Source organism: Hemicordylus capensis, chromosome 2, assembly GCF_027244095.1.
Source record: "Hemicordylus capensis ecotype Gifberg chromosome 2, rHemCap1.1.pri, whole genome shotgun sequence".
Taxonomy (NCBI): Eukaryota; Metazoa; Chordata; class Lepidosauria; order Squamata; family Cordylidae; genus Hemicordylus; species Hemicordylus capensis.
The window spans coordinates 229010725-229026714 of NC_069658.1; the positions used below are offsets into that span (position 1 = coordinate 229010725).

At 46.8% G+C, this 15990-nt stretch overlaps 1 protein-coding gene across 2 annotated transcripts in view; it reads right to left on the reverse strand.

Annotated features, from left to right (window-relative positions):
• The window catches only part of LOC128341629 (major histocompatibility complex class I-related gene protein-like), a 56819-nt gene extending 41141 nt beyond the window's left edge, over positions 1–15678 (reverse strand). The window contains exons 1-4 of one of the 2 annotated variants that reach the window (XM_053287993.1): positions 14790–15678; positions 6971–7063; positions 4015–4290; positions 2314–2589 (exon numbers count right to left, since the gene is read on the reverse strand). In XM_053287993.1, coding sequence (XP_053143968.1) covers positions 2314–2589; positions 4015–4290; positions 6971–7063; positions 14790–15297 — 1153 coding nt within the window. In that variant the 5' untranslated portion in view covers positions 15298–15678. The remainder of the gene's footprint in view (positions 1–2313; positions 2590–4014; positions 4291–6970; positions 7064–14789) is intronic. The other variant, XM_053287994.1, reaches the window with a different exon arrangement.
• Positions 15679–15990: the final 312 nt, after the last annotated feature.

The window sequence follows — 15990 nt, forward strand, 5'->3', positions numbered from 1 at the left end:
ATTTGTATTAAGTTTAATATTTGTTCAAATATCAGAAAAACATTGGTTTAAGTTGAGAGTTAAGGTGCTTACAATTTTCATGCATGCTCTAAATAGCATGGAAATTGCAAGTTAAGGCGATCATCTTAACCTCTGTGTCACATACGCAGTTAAAGCTTTGTAGTCTCATATGTTATGCTGAGTTTACACATGACGCTCCATGCACCCACATTTTGCCTTCATCTTTTCAGACATTAGGCTGGGGAGGGAGGTGGCCAGATTCAACAGGTGCAGCTTATCCAATCATTTCCTTTAGGTGGCTCCAATGATTTTCTGCCTGATGCACCTCTACAAGGCATATTGCTTCTTCAAAATGTCCCCCGCTATAGTAAATTTACAGACAGAAGTTCAACAGATCCACAATCTATCCTCAGTCACTTACTCTGTGATTTTACCTCTATAATTTAACATCACTTTACAATGTTTAAGCCACTTCATCTATATTACCTTGTTAAACTTGCACCTTATATAAATTCTGCAGGGGATTGTTTATTAGAATTAAAGAATAACTAAAGAAAGTGGGTGAGTGAAATGAAGATACTTACTTCTCAGTAAGACCTTCCAAACTTTGCTGAGGGGCTTTCCTTTCCCCTTTGGTGGGAGTGAAATTAAAGGGGAAGAGGAAACAAAAGCCCATAAGAGGAAAGGGTTGGGGAGGGGAGTAGTGCTCATAAATTATCCTTATCAGCATTAAAATTCAGAACCTGGAAGTCACTCTCTACAATTTGCCAGGACTTCCCTTTCCCAATCTCAGCCCTGGCATTTTTTAAAAGGTACATATCTGTGATAAAAACCAGTCACCAGCTCTCAAACCCCTTCTTTTTAGGAGTCAATATCTAAAAGCTGTATCTCAGCCTCTTTCCCAATGGATGGGCACTAAATTTAGAGGGGTGGTGGTGCTTACCTAGTTGATGTGTACAACATTTCAGTGGGACTGGATGGATATTATAGAATTCATTAGCAATAGAAAGCTAAGGGCTTATAACTGTGGAATGCTATTAGTTCTGCAGAGCAATAGAAGTGTTTTAATCATTTTATCATTTCATTCTGTTTTATACTTGTATTTTAACTTACGTTATGCAGAGCAAGTATCACATTCCATACCCCTCCTTCTCATCCTGCAATTTGTTTGTTTATCATATTTATATACCACCTTACATATGCATCCCTAGGCTAGGGATGCATATGTAAGGTGGTATATAAATATGATAAACAAACAAATTGCAGGATGAGAAGGAGGGGTATGGAATGTGATACTTGCTCTGCATAACCTATTTCTGTTGTAATGAAACCCATCCCTCTCTTCATTCACCCCATGTAAGGTTTCTCTCCGCCTCCTTGTGGGCAGTATCTGCCACTTTATGGAAAAGATCTCCCTAGCCATCTCCTTGCTGACCCACACATCCCACACCAGGGATGTGCACGAAACAGATTTTGTGATTTGTTTCCAGCTCAAAACGAATTGTAAAATCCTCAAATTGATTCATTGAAAGCGGCCAGAACTGGCTGTTTCAACGAATCAGCCTCGAAACACTCAAAATGTTTTGCGTGCTTCAAGTGCCATTTTGAGGCCTATTTTTCTGGGGATTTCTGGTATACCAACTGGGGTCGGCAGGTAAACCAGTCCTCCAAGGTGGGCCTACATGCTAAGTATGGGACAGAGGGCTGGTCTACATGCCTCACATGGTGTGTCGACCAACTCTCCGCCCCAAACCTAGCACATCTACCCACCTTGGAGAACCAGTCTACCAGGTAGACCAGTCCTCCAAGGTGGTCCGATGCGCTAAGTCTGGAGTGGAGGGCTGGTCTACCCATTACCCCAATCAGTAGACCAGCTCTTTCGGGGTGGGGGGGACAGGCCTCAAAATGGCACTCGAAACATTCAAAATGTTTTGAGTCCAAATGGGGCTGTTTCGTTTTGAGCTCAAAACAGGACCTTTATTTAAAGGGTGTTTTGTTTTGAGTCCAATTCGAGCCCAAATTGATTTGCAGATCTTTATCCCAGACTCTTGCTCATTGCTGGGGAAAGAAAGGAATAATTGGGATGGGGTGAAGGCATAAGTGAGCTCGCCAAAGTGTGAAGTGTTGTGCATTCTTCCCCAAATGTAGAGCCATTTTCTGCAAGGATTTTACCCTAGAGGATGTGCAGGGTTGCCATTGGCTTCCTGTAGAGTCTCAGACAATGCAAAGAGGAGAGGAGAGGAGAGAGTGGAGGATTTCCCGCTCTCCCTCTCCCACAAGTTTCTTCCCCTCACTCCCATTTCCCATCTTCACCTCTCTTCAGAAGACTCTTTTTTCCATCCTCCAAGAATTTCTTCAGCTGGTTAATGCAGATCCCTTCTTGGTAATCCTTCACATATTGGGAATACTCCAGGTTGTCATCGTACTTCCTCTTGAAGATCTGGGCTGTGGCATCAGTTGCTGTCCAGGTGAGGGTCTCCTTGTCAAAGCTGAGGAAGTCCCTCCCACTGTAGCTGTATTGAGAATAGGCTCTTATCTGGCCATTCTTGCCCAGTTCACAACCATACATGTGCTGCCACGTGTAAAGCCCTGAAGGAGACACACAGAAGACAGGAGCATCAGAGCCAGAGCAGGGATAGGCCCACAGCCCATCTCTCCACTTCCTCACACGTAGCTCTGCTTCCCAATTTTTAGTGGGCTTCTATTTCCCCATCACCACCCACTGTCCGAATTGGAAAACTGGCAAGGCATTGGAAGGAAAGCATTGGTTCAGAGGCAACCCTTTCATGAGGCAAGGTGAGGTGGTCACCTCAGGCAGCAGCAGAGTACTGGGGCACCAGTGAGGCAGCAAGAAATCTTCCTGTCCTCCAGTTTAGAAAAAAAAGAGGGGGTGCATGCAATGTGGGTGGCATTTGGCAGGAAATGCATTCATTCATGCATTTATTTAGTAAGTATATTTGAACACTGCCCCAAACTCATGTCTCTGAGCCGTTTACAACAATCACCAAACAAATTAAGAGAGCGTCTTCTTCACTATGAGCCACGCCGCTCATTGAGGTTATCAGAGGAGGTTTGTCTCCAGCTACCACAAACTCGTTTCGTGGCTACACAGAGACGGGCCTTCTCGGTTGCTTCCCTGAGATTGTGGAATGCGCTCCCTGCTGAGATACGATCCTCCCCATCTCTGGTAATTTAAAAAAAAACAACACCTGAAAACCCATCTTTTCACTCAAGCTTTTCCAGCTTTTTAAAACTGTCTATTTTTTAATTTTATGGCTATTTTTAAATTGTTGCATTGTTTTAACTTTTATATGTGTTTTAATTGTTTTTATGTTAACCGCCCAGAGACAAAGGTTTGGGCGGTATAGAAGTTAAATAAATAAATAAACAACATTACAATAGTTTAAAAGCCCAATTCTAGTTAAAAATATTGGATGGATAAATGTGTTTTAAGAATCTTTGATAAAGCTGTCAGAGATGAGGAGGCTCTTATTTTAGCAGGGAGTGCATTCCAAAGCCTTGGGGCAGCAATGAAGGTGGCTCATCCCTGAATAGCCACCAGAGTCGACTGCAGATGGACCTCTCCGGATTATATGGGCAGTGGGGGCTCATAGCAAAAGGATGTTATGCCCAGGCCTAAGCTGTTTTTATGTGGGCTTCGATTTCCCCATCGCCATGGAAAGCTGTCCATCCACTGAACAGTTCTCTATTTCTCCATCACCATCCACTGGACTGAACTGGACAGCTGGCACTGAAAGGAAGGCACTGGGTTAGAGGCAGCCCGTTCATGAGGCAAAGTGAGGTGGTCACATCCAGTAGCAGAGTACTGGGACATCAGCAAGGCGTGCAAGAGTATAAGGCACTCTGTGTGACCAATTCAACTTCCATAACAAAGACATTATTGGCCTTATCTTTGCTGTGCTGCAGCACCATGCAGAAAATGACCAGAGGGAGGACTGCAGCTCATTGTGTAGGGGGAGGGAAAATTCATGCCCCTCCTACCCTGCCACTCACCTCTGCTCTGGTTGTAATGTTTCTGCAGGGTCTCCAGGTCCCCACTAAACCGTCGCTCAGACTTCCGCATAGTCACCGTGTTCCATTCCCAGTAATGTACATCCTCCTTCTCAACCTTTTTAATCCAGGGGACTTGAGGCAGGGCCTCCCTTGTGCCACTGTCATAATGAACAAAGAGTTGGTCGTCCATGTATCCCACCGCAGTAAAATAGGGCAGCCGCTGGCCAGGCTCCCAAACTGCAGTGTAAAAATGGCGGAGAGAGTGTGAGGAGGAGCCTGCAAGGAGAAAGAGGAGGGCAAAATAAGGTGGCCTGCAGCCGAGAGCATCCTAAACCCTCCTTACCATCATTCTGGACCCTCCTTTAAAGTAGCAAAAGAGATCCGCTAACTACAAACGCCAATCTCAGGAATAATCTCAAAAGTGCTTACAGAGTTTTGTGCTAGTTTTGTGACATTTTGTGTTGCCTCTTTTATGGGTATAACTGGCATCTGGTAAGGTTTTCCAGTTAATACACCCAAAATGCATGTTGCCGTATTTCCTGGAAACTATTTCTAGAGTTTTGTACCATTTTGTGCCGTTCAGTGCCACCAACCCTGAATTTAGTGCCTCCTATTTTAAAGGTGAAACTGACAACTCAAGTTGGAGTTCTCAGTTAGTACCCTAAAAAAGCAAAAAACGCGCACAGAACTCCGGAAGAGGCATCGAAGGGATATGGCAATGCTCATTTTTTCAGCTGTTAACTAGGAATCTTATCTTGTTTGTTACTCACATAAAATAGGCAGCGCAAAGATCAAAATTTGTGGCACAAAACGAGCACAAAACTCTGGAAGAGGCTTTTGAGGAGATAAAATGATATTCATTTTTTCAAGTACTAGCCATGAAGCCCAATTTTAGATATCTATTATACCCTTAAAAGAGGTGGCAGAAAATTCGAGGTTTCTGGAGGGAAATGGCACAAAACTAGCAAAAAACTCTGGAAGGAGTTTTGATACCTGACTTTGGGGTCTGAAATTAGAGCTCAGGAAACGTCTCCTTTGCTCCACCATAAAATAAATCCATTACTACCAACCCCGGCAGCCCCCAATGGGTATAAGAGAAATTGTGATGCCCCCTAAATTCAAGCAGTCTAATTTGAAAATTATGGACATTATTTCTTAAATATGCAAAGCCAACATAAGAACAGCTCTGCTGTTGAGATGAACAACTTCCATCCCATCCAGCATCCTGTTTCCCACAGTGGTCTACCAGATGCCTCTGGGAAGCACGCAGGCAAGAGCTGAGGGCAGGCCCTTTCTCCTGCTGTAACTTCCCTGCAATGGGTATTTAGAGGCATTTAGTGGGTGTGTTGCCTCTGCACATGAACTGGTGGGTTGTGTTGGCCTTTGGCAATGAGCACCAAACTTTGAATACAGATTAATTGGTCCTGCCCCCTCTGTCAATTGCTTTGCATTTGCTTGTGGCACCATCCAAAAAAGCTGGGGAAGGAGCTTTCCTCATGCCCAGAAAGAGAGGTGATCTCTCTGTCTCCCTCATCTGCCCTTCTGGTCTTTCTTCTCCAAGCATTAGCACAATGCAGAGCATGGTGGGAAGGGATGGGGCAGGCTGCTGAGTCCTCCTCTCCCTGCTTCTGCTGTCTCAGCAATGCCTGAGCAAGGGAGATTTGCCTTTCAGTACAAATGCACATCGACCTGGTTCACACAATGGTTTGAATCTTGGTTTAATGTGGGTTACTGACAAGGGTGTGATTGTGTGAACCCATGCCAAAGTAGTTTATGGCTTGGGAAGAGACTGAGATTCCCACTTTGGCATGGGTTCACACAAGCATGCTAAATGTCAGTAACCCACATTAAACCTAGATTTGAATGACTGCCATTTTTAATTGTTTCTTTTTCTGACTAGTAACCCCAGGGGAATCAGAACTGGGATACAGCATGGGGGGGGGGGTCTAATCCTTCCCCCCCCCCGCATAGTGTGACAACATAAGAACAGCCCTGCTGGATCAGGCCCAAGGCCCATCTAGTCCAGCATCCTGTTTCACATAGTGGCCCACCAGATGCCGCTGGAAGCCCACAGCAGGAGTTGAGGGCATGCCCTCCCTCCTGCCGTTACTCCCCTGCAACTGATCCTGCCTCTGAGGCTGGAGGTGGCCTTTAGCCCTCCAGCTAGTAGCTATAAATACCACACACACACAGAGTTTTTTGTCCTGGGAAAGAAACTATATTGGCATCAAAGGTAACTTTCGCCCTCCTGTGGCATACTGTAAACCACCCCACACAAGCTGCCGTTTGTTGCTGCCATCTGTGCCAATCGCAGTTTTCCTCCCAAAACAAATAGCAACAGTGGGGGGTAGTCACTGGAGCTGCATTGTGGGGCAAAAGATTGCCCCCCTCCCGCAACGCATTATATGCTCACTGCCCAGCTATTAAGAAAATAAATTAAGATGCTAGGACAAACTTTGTGCTTAACCCGATGTGTAATTTGGCCCTTTGATAGGAAGGCTCGAAGCTCCACCATATAGAGCTGGAGATTCCTGAGTTGCCACCTTTTTTTTTTTTTTTGAATGGCTCATCTGCCTACCACGCAAAAAATTAGCACAGCATGAAGATGATGGACCATAGGAGCATAGGAAGTTGCTTTATACTGAGTCAGACCATAGGTCTATCTAGCTCAGTATTGTCCACACTGACTGGCAGTGGCTCTCCAAGGTTTCAGGCAAGAGTCTCTCTCAGCCCCACCTGGAGATGTCAGGGATTGAACCTGGGGCCTTCTGCGTTCAACTCTGCAGAAGCTTTCCCACTGAACTACAGCCCCATCCACCAAAAGGAATACCCAAAAGGAATACCCATGTAATACACATGTAGTCACTCATCCAAATGCAAACCAAGGCAAACCCTTCTTAGCAAAGGGGCAAATTCATGCTTGCTACCACAAGAGCATACACAACTGCACAGCTACCTGCTGATCTTTCTCCTTCCTTGGAGGCATTGACAAGTGGACTTGTCCCATTTTCCATTTGAGAGAGGTGGTCCGTTTGGGAAACCGGCAGCCCTTCATTGGAGGAAACAAACAGACAAGTTACTGCTGGCTCTTCCAGCTATAGCAAACACTTGTGGATTGCAAATGGGCTTGTCACCCACAAACCCATGAAAAGTTTCTGCTACTGCTCAGAGATGTGATTGAAAGCCTGGGAAAAACCTTTTTTGCGGGGTGGTGGTAAAAAACCAGCCTCCCCCACTTTTCCCCAGGCCTTTCACACATCTTTTTAATGTAAACCACCCTGAGCCTTTTGGAATGGTGGTATAAAAATGTTAATAATAAAATAATAATAAATAATAATAAATACTACTACCTAGAAAATATGAGAGAGGTAAGCATTAGGACAGATTCCACAGCATATCCAGGCAAGGAAAGAAGGATCCCTTTCACGCTTTGTACATGCTTGGATGCACTTAACTTTAGGTGGCAGAATTCTCTTGCCCTCCCTTGCCAATAATTTAAAAAACAGTAGGTGAGAGGGAAGATAGAAGAACCAATTGCAGCTGGGCTATTGCTGAGAGTACATTCTGCTCCATATAGGTACAAATAAAAAAGCCGTACAGCTTCAGAAAGTCCTTCACAGAGTCTGCCAATGGACTATGTCTGGTATATTTTTATACCTCTGCAAGGTCAATTCTGAGCACTTGAATAGGATGCAATTCAGTAAGTGCAAGCAATTGTCACTGGAATCTGCAATTGCACCCAGACATCTCATCCAGGTTTAAGAGCTTAGCATTAAGTCCACTGGGGATCAGAAGCAATTTTATCTATCTATCTATCAAACTTGTACACTGCCCCAAACTTTTGTCTCTGGGCGGTTTTCGTCTCTAGGCGGTTTGAGCTGAGACCCCACCCATGGGACCCTTCCCTGAACTTCAGTCAGAAAAGATACCTTATATTACTAGTGGTGGGAGGGAGGAGAGTCTACTCTTCTTCCCATTAGATAGGTGGATCCCAAGCAGGCCCAACCATATAGGCAAACTAGGTGGTCGCCTAGAGTGCCAAACTTTAAGGGGCACCAAATGAGATGGAAATTATCCCCCCAACCCTCTAATATCCTAAGTAAATAGAAATTACAGAAGGAACATTTTGTAGATCATAAGAACAGCCCTGTGGGATCAGGCCCAAGGTCTATCTAGTCCAGCATCCTGTTTCACACAGTGGCCCACCAGATGCCGCTGGGAAGCCCACAGGCAAGAGATGAAGGCTTGCCTACAGACTGACGAAAGCTCTCAGCTGCTTCTGTTGAGTTGCAATGAGAGGCGATGTCACATAATGTGACTTGCATTAGTTACCATGGAAACTCTGTTGGAGACTGTTGGTTCTCCTTGGGAACTCTTAGGGAACATGGGGAGCTGCCTTATATGGAGTCAGACCATTGGTCCGTCTAGCTCAGTATTGTCTGCAAAGACTGGCAGAGGCTTCTTCAAGGATGCAGGCAGGAGTCTCTCTCAGCCCTGATTTGGAGATGCCAGGAAGGGAACTTGGAACCTTCTGCATGAAGATGCTCTTCCCAGAGCGGCCCCATCCCCTAAGTGGAGTATTTTACAGTGCTCACATGTAGTCTCCCATTCAAATACAAACCAGGGAAGACCCTGCTTAGCAAAGGATACAATTCATGCTCACTGCCAAAAGACCAGCTTATGTGACAGCAGCCTTGCTCACTCATGTCACAAGCTCACTCATGTCACAAATGAAACATTTGGTACACCAGACTTTTATACAGGTGTGTGTTTGTTCATTCATTCATTTGATTTCTATACTGCCCTTCCAAAAATGGCTCAGGGCAGTTTACACAGAGAAATAATAAATAAATAAGATAGATCCCTGTCCTCAAAGGGCTCACAATCTAAAAAGAAACATAAGACCGACACCAGCAACAGTCACTGCAGAACTGTGCTGGGGCCGGATAGGGCCAGTTACTCTCCCCCTGCTAAATAAAAAAGAATCACCACGTTAAAAGGTGCCTCTTTGCCAAGTTAGCAGGGGTTGTCATTGCACATGCAGTAACTCACAAGCAAAGGTTTCAGTAGGTAGAGTGCAACGTTTTATTTATTTACTAGTATTTTTAAGCCCGTTATGATAACAGGCGCTAGCTTTCTCTCCCGCCTTTAAGTGGTTTTTTTAAAGTGTTTTTTTTCTTTCTCTCTCTCTGTTTCCGCCCCCCCATTATCCCCTCCTCCCTCTGTCCTCCTGCCGCCCGCTCACCCGCCCTCCCAGCTTTCCAAAATCCCCTTCCCCGCTCCTCCCCCCAATTGATTACGGGCCAAAAGGGCCCATGAGAAGGCCGTCGCCCCCGCCTATCGCCCACCCAGCTGCCCGAGCCCACCTTACCCGCTCCAGCCCGCGATAGTCGGGCGAAGAAAAAAAAATTATTTGCACAGTGGAAGTGAGGAGCTCAGGAACAGAGCTCCTCTCTGTGCTATGCTGCTGCCCAAACTGCCGCTATGGACGCAAAGGACGTTGCGTCCTTTCGTCCATAGCGGCAGTTTGGGCAGCAGCATAGCACAGAAAGGAGCTCTGTTCCTGAGCTCCTCACTTCCACTGTGCAAATAATTTTTTTTTTCTTCGCCCGACTATCGCGGGCTGGAGCGGGTAAGGTGGGCTCGGGCAGCTGGGTGGGCGATAGGCGGGGGCGACGGCCTTCTCATGGGCCCTTTTGGCCCGTAATCAATTGGGGGGAGGAGCAGGGAAGGGGATTTTGGAAAGCTGGGAGGGCGGGTGAGCGGGCGGCGGGAGGACAGGCTTCCCCTGCCGCCTCTTCCCCCCTCAATCACCGGCCGGGCGGTCTCTGGAGGCGCCGCTGCCATCCTCCGCGGCCGGCCCGGGCCCTTCACGGTCGGCTCTGTCCCGCCGGCCTCCGTTGGCCTCCATTCCATCCCCCGTCTCCCCAGCTTGGTTGCTGTCTCTTCTGGGCGAGGCGGCGGCTCTGCCGCCGCCTCGGCCAGTTTCCCCCATCGGCGCTTCTCCGGCTTCTTCAGGGCGGCCGCTTGTGGCCGTCCAAGATGTCCGCCGGGTGCTGGTGGTCGTGGCTCCCTGGCCTGTTCTGGGCATGCGCTTTGCGCATGCCCAGAACCGCCAAGGGAGGCACGAACACACGCTTGGTGTCCGTCCACGGACGGACACCAAGCGTTTTATTAGAGAGGATTTAACACATTTTCATACGGCTCCATACATACGTCCCTGGGCAGTTCACAATATAAAAAGAATTAAAACATTGACACAATTAAAACAGTTTAAAATGCAGATAAAAATTCTAAAACTTAAAAATGTCTTAAGAGTTGAAATGTTCTACTGTCCTGGTGCTCTCTGCCTATTGAAAGCTAAACAAATAGTCAGTGTGGCATTGGCTGACACAGTATACCTGGACTTCCAAAATGCTTCTGACAAAGTTCCTCATCAAAGACTCTTGAAAAAACTTAGTCATGGGATGAGGGGACAAGTACATGTGTGGATTGCTAACTGGTTGAAGGACAGGAAACAGAGGGGAGGTATAAATGGAGAGTTTTCACAATGGAGGGAAGTAAGAAGTGGGGTCCCCCAGGAATCTGTATTCGGACTGGTGATTTTTAATTTATTCATATATGATCTAAGAACATAAGAACAGCCCCGCTGGATCAGGCCCAAGAAGGCCCATCTAGTCCAGCATCCTGTATCACAAAGTGGCCCACCGGATGCCGCTGGAAGCCACAGGCAGGAGTTGAGGGCATGCCCCTCTCCTGGTGTTACTCCCCTGTAACTGGTACTCAGAGGCATCCTGCCTGAGGCTGGAAGTGGCCTTTAGTCCTCCAACTATTAGCCGGTGATAGACCTGTCCTCCTTTTCACACAACGCATAATCAAATTGTGGGATTCTCTGCCACAAGATGTGGTGACACAGCCAACAACCTGGATGGCTTTAGGAGGGGTTTGGATAACTTCATGGAGGAGAGGCCTATCAACGGCTGCTAGTCGGAGGGCTATAGGCAGAGGTAAAAGGTAAAGTGTGCCTTCGAGTTGATTTTGAGTTGATTTCGCCTTCTGGCACCCACAGAGCCCTGTGGTTTTCTTTGGTAGAATACAGGAGGGGTTTACACCTAGGTAATTTTGGAGCCTGGACCTAAAGGCTTCTGGTGGCCCCCCTCCTCTGCAAATTAAGCATCATCATGCTTGGCTGGGTGACCACACCACCTGGAACAGACTAATGAGGATTTGGGGGGGCCCAGGGGCTGAGGAGGCCCTGGACTTCAGCCCCAAAGTCTAGGGGTAAGAGAGCCTCCAGCTATTGGCCACTGTGTGAAACAGGATGCTGGACTAGCTGGGTCTTGGGCCTGATCCATCAGGGCTGTTCTTTGTAGACCCCCCATGCCCCCACGGCCTTTAGAAAGCCCCCTGAAGGGGCTACAGGTAAAAAGTTTTTTTTTTAAAAAATTAATATGATATAAGACACTGTACACATATTCAGACTGGCACTATGTACAGAGAATCAGGGCTTGTGAATACTGAGCTGAAGCTTATGAGCTAGGATTGTATTCATTTGCTCTTATGATAAGTGAGTTAAATGTGATGTCTTAATAATATGGCTATTAATGGTGAGTTTGTCTTTGAATCAGTGTGAAACCCTTAGTATTAAGGCCCACTGGGAGTTTCTTGCTCTCTTTCTCTCATTTTAACTGTCTTTCTAAAAGACTAGAATATATTCCAAGCAGTGACACAGTTGACTCTGCATATCCTTTAATTATTTTCAGAGTATGTGGGAAAAGTCCAATTCTCCATTTAATTTTAAAACTTATGTAAATAGCGATGCTACAATGCATAGTAGAGAATTAGACAGGCACTTCTGTTTAGTTTTCCAAGTACACCTCCGCATAGTATTTGGGTATTTCATGAGCCCCAGCATACTGAAATTTGTAGTTTCCCAGCATCTTTTGGTCTGGCTACGTCCACTACTAAATAGTTTTTGAAATATTAAAAGATTAACGAGCTTGAGTTGTATTTTCAGCTGATATTATGGTAAAGTTATCTGAAAGTTGGGTGTCAGATGTTTGGACAGGGGGCGCAATTTCAGTGCTTGCCCTAGGCGCTATTTTCCCTAGATACGCCTCTGCTTCATATAGTTTATCCGTGTTAGGATTAATAATTTTTTTAAAATCAATAAAAATGTCTTAATTTTATATTGTTTCGAATACCAAGTAAATTCATGGAAAAGTTCATTCTAGCTTATCATTTTTTGTACATTGACTGGGGAGAGGTGACACCAAGAACCCTTGAGTGTGCCCTTGCATGCCCTGGCAGCATCTTTAAGCAGGGCTGGGAAAGACTCCTGCCTGAAACCTTGGAGAGCTGCTGCCAGTCAGTGTAATACAGAGCTAGAGAGAACAATGGTATGATTCTGTCAAAGGCAGCTCCTTCGGTTTCTTAAACACACGGACTGCAGATGGGTGGTTTTCTCTTCATCCGTCACATTATCGTTACACACCATGTTTATGCTAAGTCGCCTTCCGGAAAGCTGTGTGTACCGTAACTCAGTCAGGGCCGGAAAACCGCAGAGCTGCTTTTTCTGAGCAGTGAACTTTCCCCCCTGAATTGCCTCAGCATCTGAATCTGTAAGACGTGGGCCAGGCCTAGCAGCTGATATTCAAAGCCACTGCTGTGATATTCAAAGCAGCTGTAGGCCTGGCAGGGTACCCTCTCTTTGGATCAGGCACTTTCTGTCCCTTCCCCTGAAGTTTCTATCTGCCTTACTGGGGAAATCTAGAGATGCCATCAGGGGACCCATAGGAGCGAGAGGCTGTTAGTTCGAATCCCCGCCCGTGTGCTTCCCAGACTGTGCCTAGTAAATATATATTTACAGTCACTTTCGGGCAGCCCCGATATAGGAAGGTGCTGGCATCACCTCATACTGCGTGGGAGATGGCAATGGTCAACCCCTCCTGTATTCTACGAAGAAAATCTCATGACTCTGAGTTCACCAGGGCGTCGACACTGACTTGACTCATTCCTTTCCCACCAATAGGCAAAAAGCAGCTTCAGGGTATGTGTGATTTTGACTCATGAAAATGGTGCAGTAAAGTATAAGCTGCCTCTCCCTGATCAGTCCATGGATGCCCTCTTGATCACAGATCTCTGGCCTCCTCCTGTCTTCTTTGGCTTTAGTAACTGTAGCAGACTCAAAAGGAAGGACAATTTTGCATGTGCTAAAAGGAGATTGCAGATTGGATGGGATCTAGCCCCTAACCCACCTTGATCAATGGTTTGGATCAATGACGTCTTGAAAGAAGCAGGGGGAAAGTATGGGGGCAGTCCAGATGGAGATTTAGAGCAAGAACTTGAGGAAACCCACAAGAAAAAGAATAAAACATCTCCTCCCCCAACTCTGATCATAATAGTCCCACCGCCATCCCCAGCCAATTAAAGGGGAAAACGTCAAAGATTTTACATTCTCCTGATTTCCCTTTTGGTAGGCTGTGCATCTCTTGCACCCACTCAGTTTCCCCTAGAAATTGCCAGGGGTATAGAGATCCTAAGTACTTGAGGAGTCCCCCACTTATTTTACTGAATGCTCCTCATCAAACCAAATAACCATCCTCTTTAAGCACCAAAATATATCCCCCTCCCAATAAAATCCCCCTGATCTTTCCTCTCCCCCACCCAAAATTGAGGTACTGCTCCTCAAGTTCTTCCTCCATCTGCCCCTCCAGAAACTGCCCCCATTATCTGATAACTGAAGCCAACTCCCAACTGAATCCAGCTTTTCATACACATACACACAGCCCCCCAAAGGGGAGAAAGAGTCCCAAATGTTTCTTTCCAGTGCCTTTCCCAAACAGCAGGCTTTACCACGGGATTAAGAGGGGTGAAGTACTGCGAGTTACAGGGCATATCAGATATTCTGAATTTGCCCCAAAATCCAATGCAAAAAGCAGAATTTTTTAACCTGGACATAAATCGGGCTAAGCTCCAATGCACAATGAAAACCCCTAATCATGTATGGAGTGATCCTTGATAGCTTGCAGGGCATTTGACGTAAAACTGGACGCAGGGGAGTAGCTAGGGGAGAGGGACCCCTGGCCTTCATTCGCCCCTCTCCATGGGGGCCCCTTGGAATGAGGAAGAAAATGAAGAAAATAAGGATGGGCGGAGCTGGGGGCCCCTCAAGAGCTGGGGGTCTGGGTTCTTTGAACCCATCTGCTCAATTATTTTATTTATTCTTTATTTATTATTAAAACTTTTATACCGCCCTTCCAAAAGGCTCAGGGCGGTTTACATTAAAACACCATTAAAATCAATTAATCATTAAAACAAAAATTATAAAACAAAAAAACAATAATTAACAATTAAAAACATCATAAAACAACAATGAAATATTCAGAACTATTTGAAAACAAGTTTTAAAAAGCTGAGAAAGCCTGGCTGAAGAGATGTGTTTTCAGGTGTTTTCTGAAAATTGCCAGAGATGGGGAGGATCGTATCTCAGCAGGGAGCGCACTCCACAATTATAGTTGCACCCCTGACTGGACGATATGTGAACCCACACACCTGCCCTTCCTGTGGCACAGGAAAATAAAATTGCTATCTGGGAATGGCCCAGCCCCATCTGCTCCCCCAAGTTGCAGGTTTGCCCAGCAACAAAAGCTCTTTCCCTTCATGCACACACTCTGCCACTGCCAGCTTGGCTGGAACAACAAATTCTGCCCCCCATCTCCCTCCTCTGTAAAGAGAAGGGGGCGTTTTGGCCCAGCCCCCCCCCCATTACTCACCGAAGGAGCCCTGGCCTCCCAGCACTAGAAGGGCAGCTGCTCCCAAGGGCAAGAGGTACCACGAGGCAAGACCTGTTATCTGAACCGAGCAGAGTCGAGAGATCCAAGGACTTTCCTGCTGCACTCTTTTGCTTCCTTGACTTGCCTCAGAAGAATGTGGGGCAGGAGCTTCTTCTTCTTCTGACCCACTGCTGCTTTGTTTCTCCATTCTGGGGGGCGCTGAAGGTGGGGGCAGGCCAAGGCACTGTGGCGCCGCTACCTGAGGAAAGGTGCCAAATGCTGCCCTACCCCATGTCTGTGGGGCGGGCCGGCAGTCCCCTTTCAAAACTGAGCCTTGCAAGCTTTGAGAGTGATGCGAAGAGTGGCGAGGAAGACAGGTTGCCTCCAGCCTCCTCTTCTCAGCTCGTGCTTCTTGCAAGCTTTCCAGGGCGTGTGAGGAGGAGGAGAAGCTCTCCTTGGATAGGCCAGCTTGGTCCCAGACAGCTGCTCCGATAGTGGCAGGGGGCATCCGGCTGCCCTGCTGGTGCCTCTCAAATAATCTACTGCCCGAGGAACCTCCTGACTTCACCTCATAAAGAATCACCCGTTTGAAGGCTCCGCACCTGTGTGGCGAGACGGAGGTGACTCGATGCTTTCCTGGGATCTACCCTCAGTAGATTGCTCTGGTTCTGGGTGACCCTCTAAAAAAGCCTTCCTGGCACGTTCAGCCTGTGCCACTGAAGGAGAACTCAGAGGAAGCGAGATGGAGAACCCTTCAGAGGTGAAGCAAAGGCGTCTCTGCTGCAACAGCTGCAGCGAGCTTGACTCCGTGCAGTTGTAAATCAGACCTCTGCCAGAGGTTTTGAAAGAGGAACCCCACCACGCCCAGCCTGTGAGTTCCTGGAATTGGCTTCTTCCTCTAGCTCTGTGTGCCTGACCAATGGGAAAGGCCTGCGGCTTGTGGAGCGAGCAAGCAGGCTTAACAGCAGCACGGGGGCGTTTCTGTGTGTACTTGTGAAAGGAGGTGTGGGCCCTAGACTGGCGTCGCTGACACAGCCTCATTTGTCATGGCCTCTGGAAGGGCTGTGGGCATCTTTGAAAGGCCTGCGTTTTGTATATGGATATTCCAGTTATCTCTTGGTTGTCTGACAAAGATTTTTTTTTTTTTTGGTAGTGTGCAAATGTTTGTATAATCAATCGTTCAAACAGAATGTTTGACCCA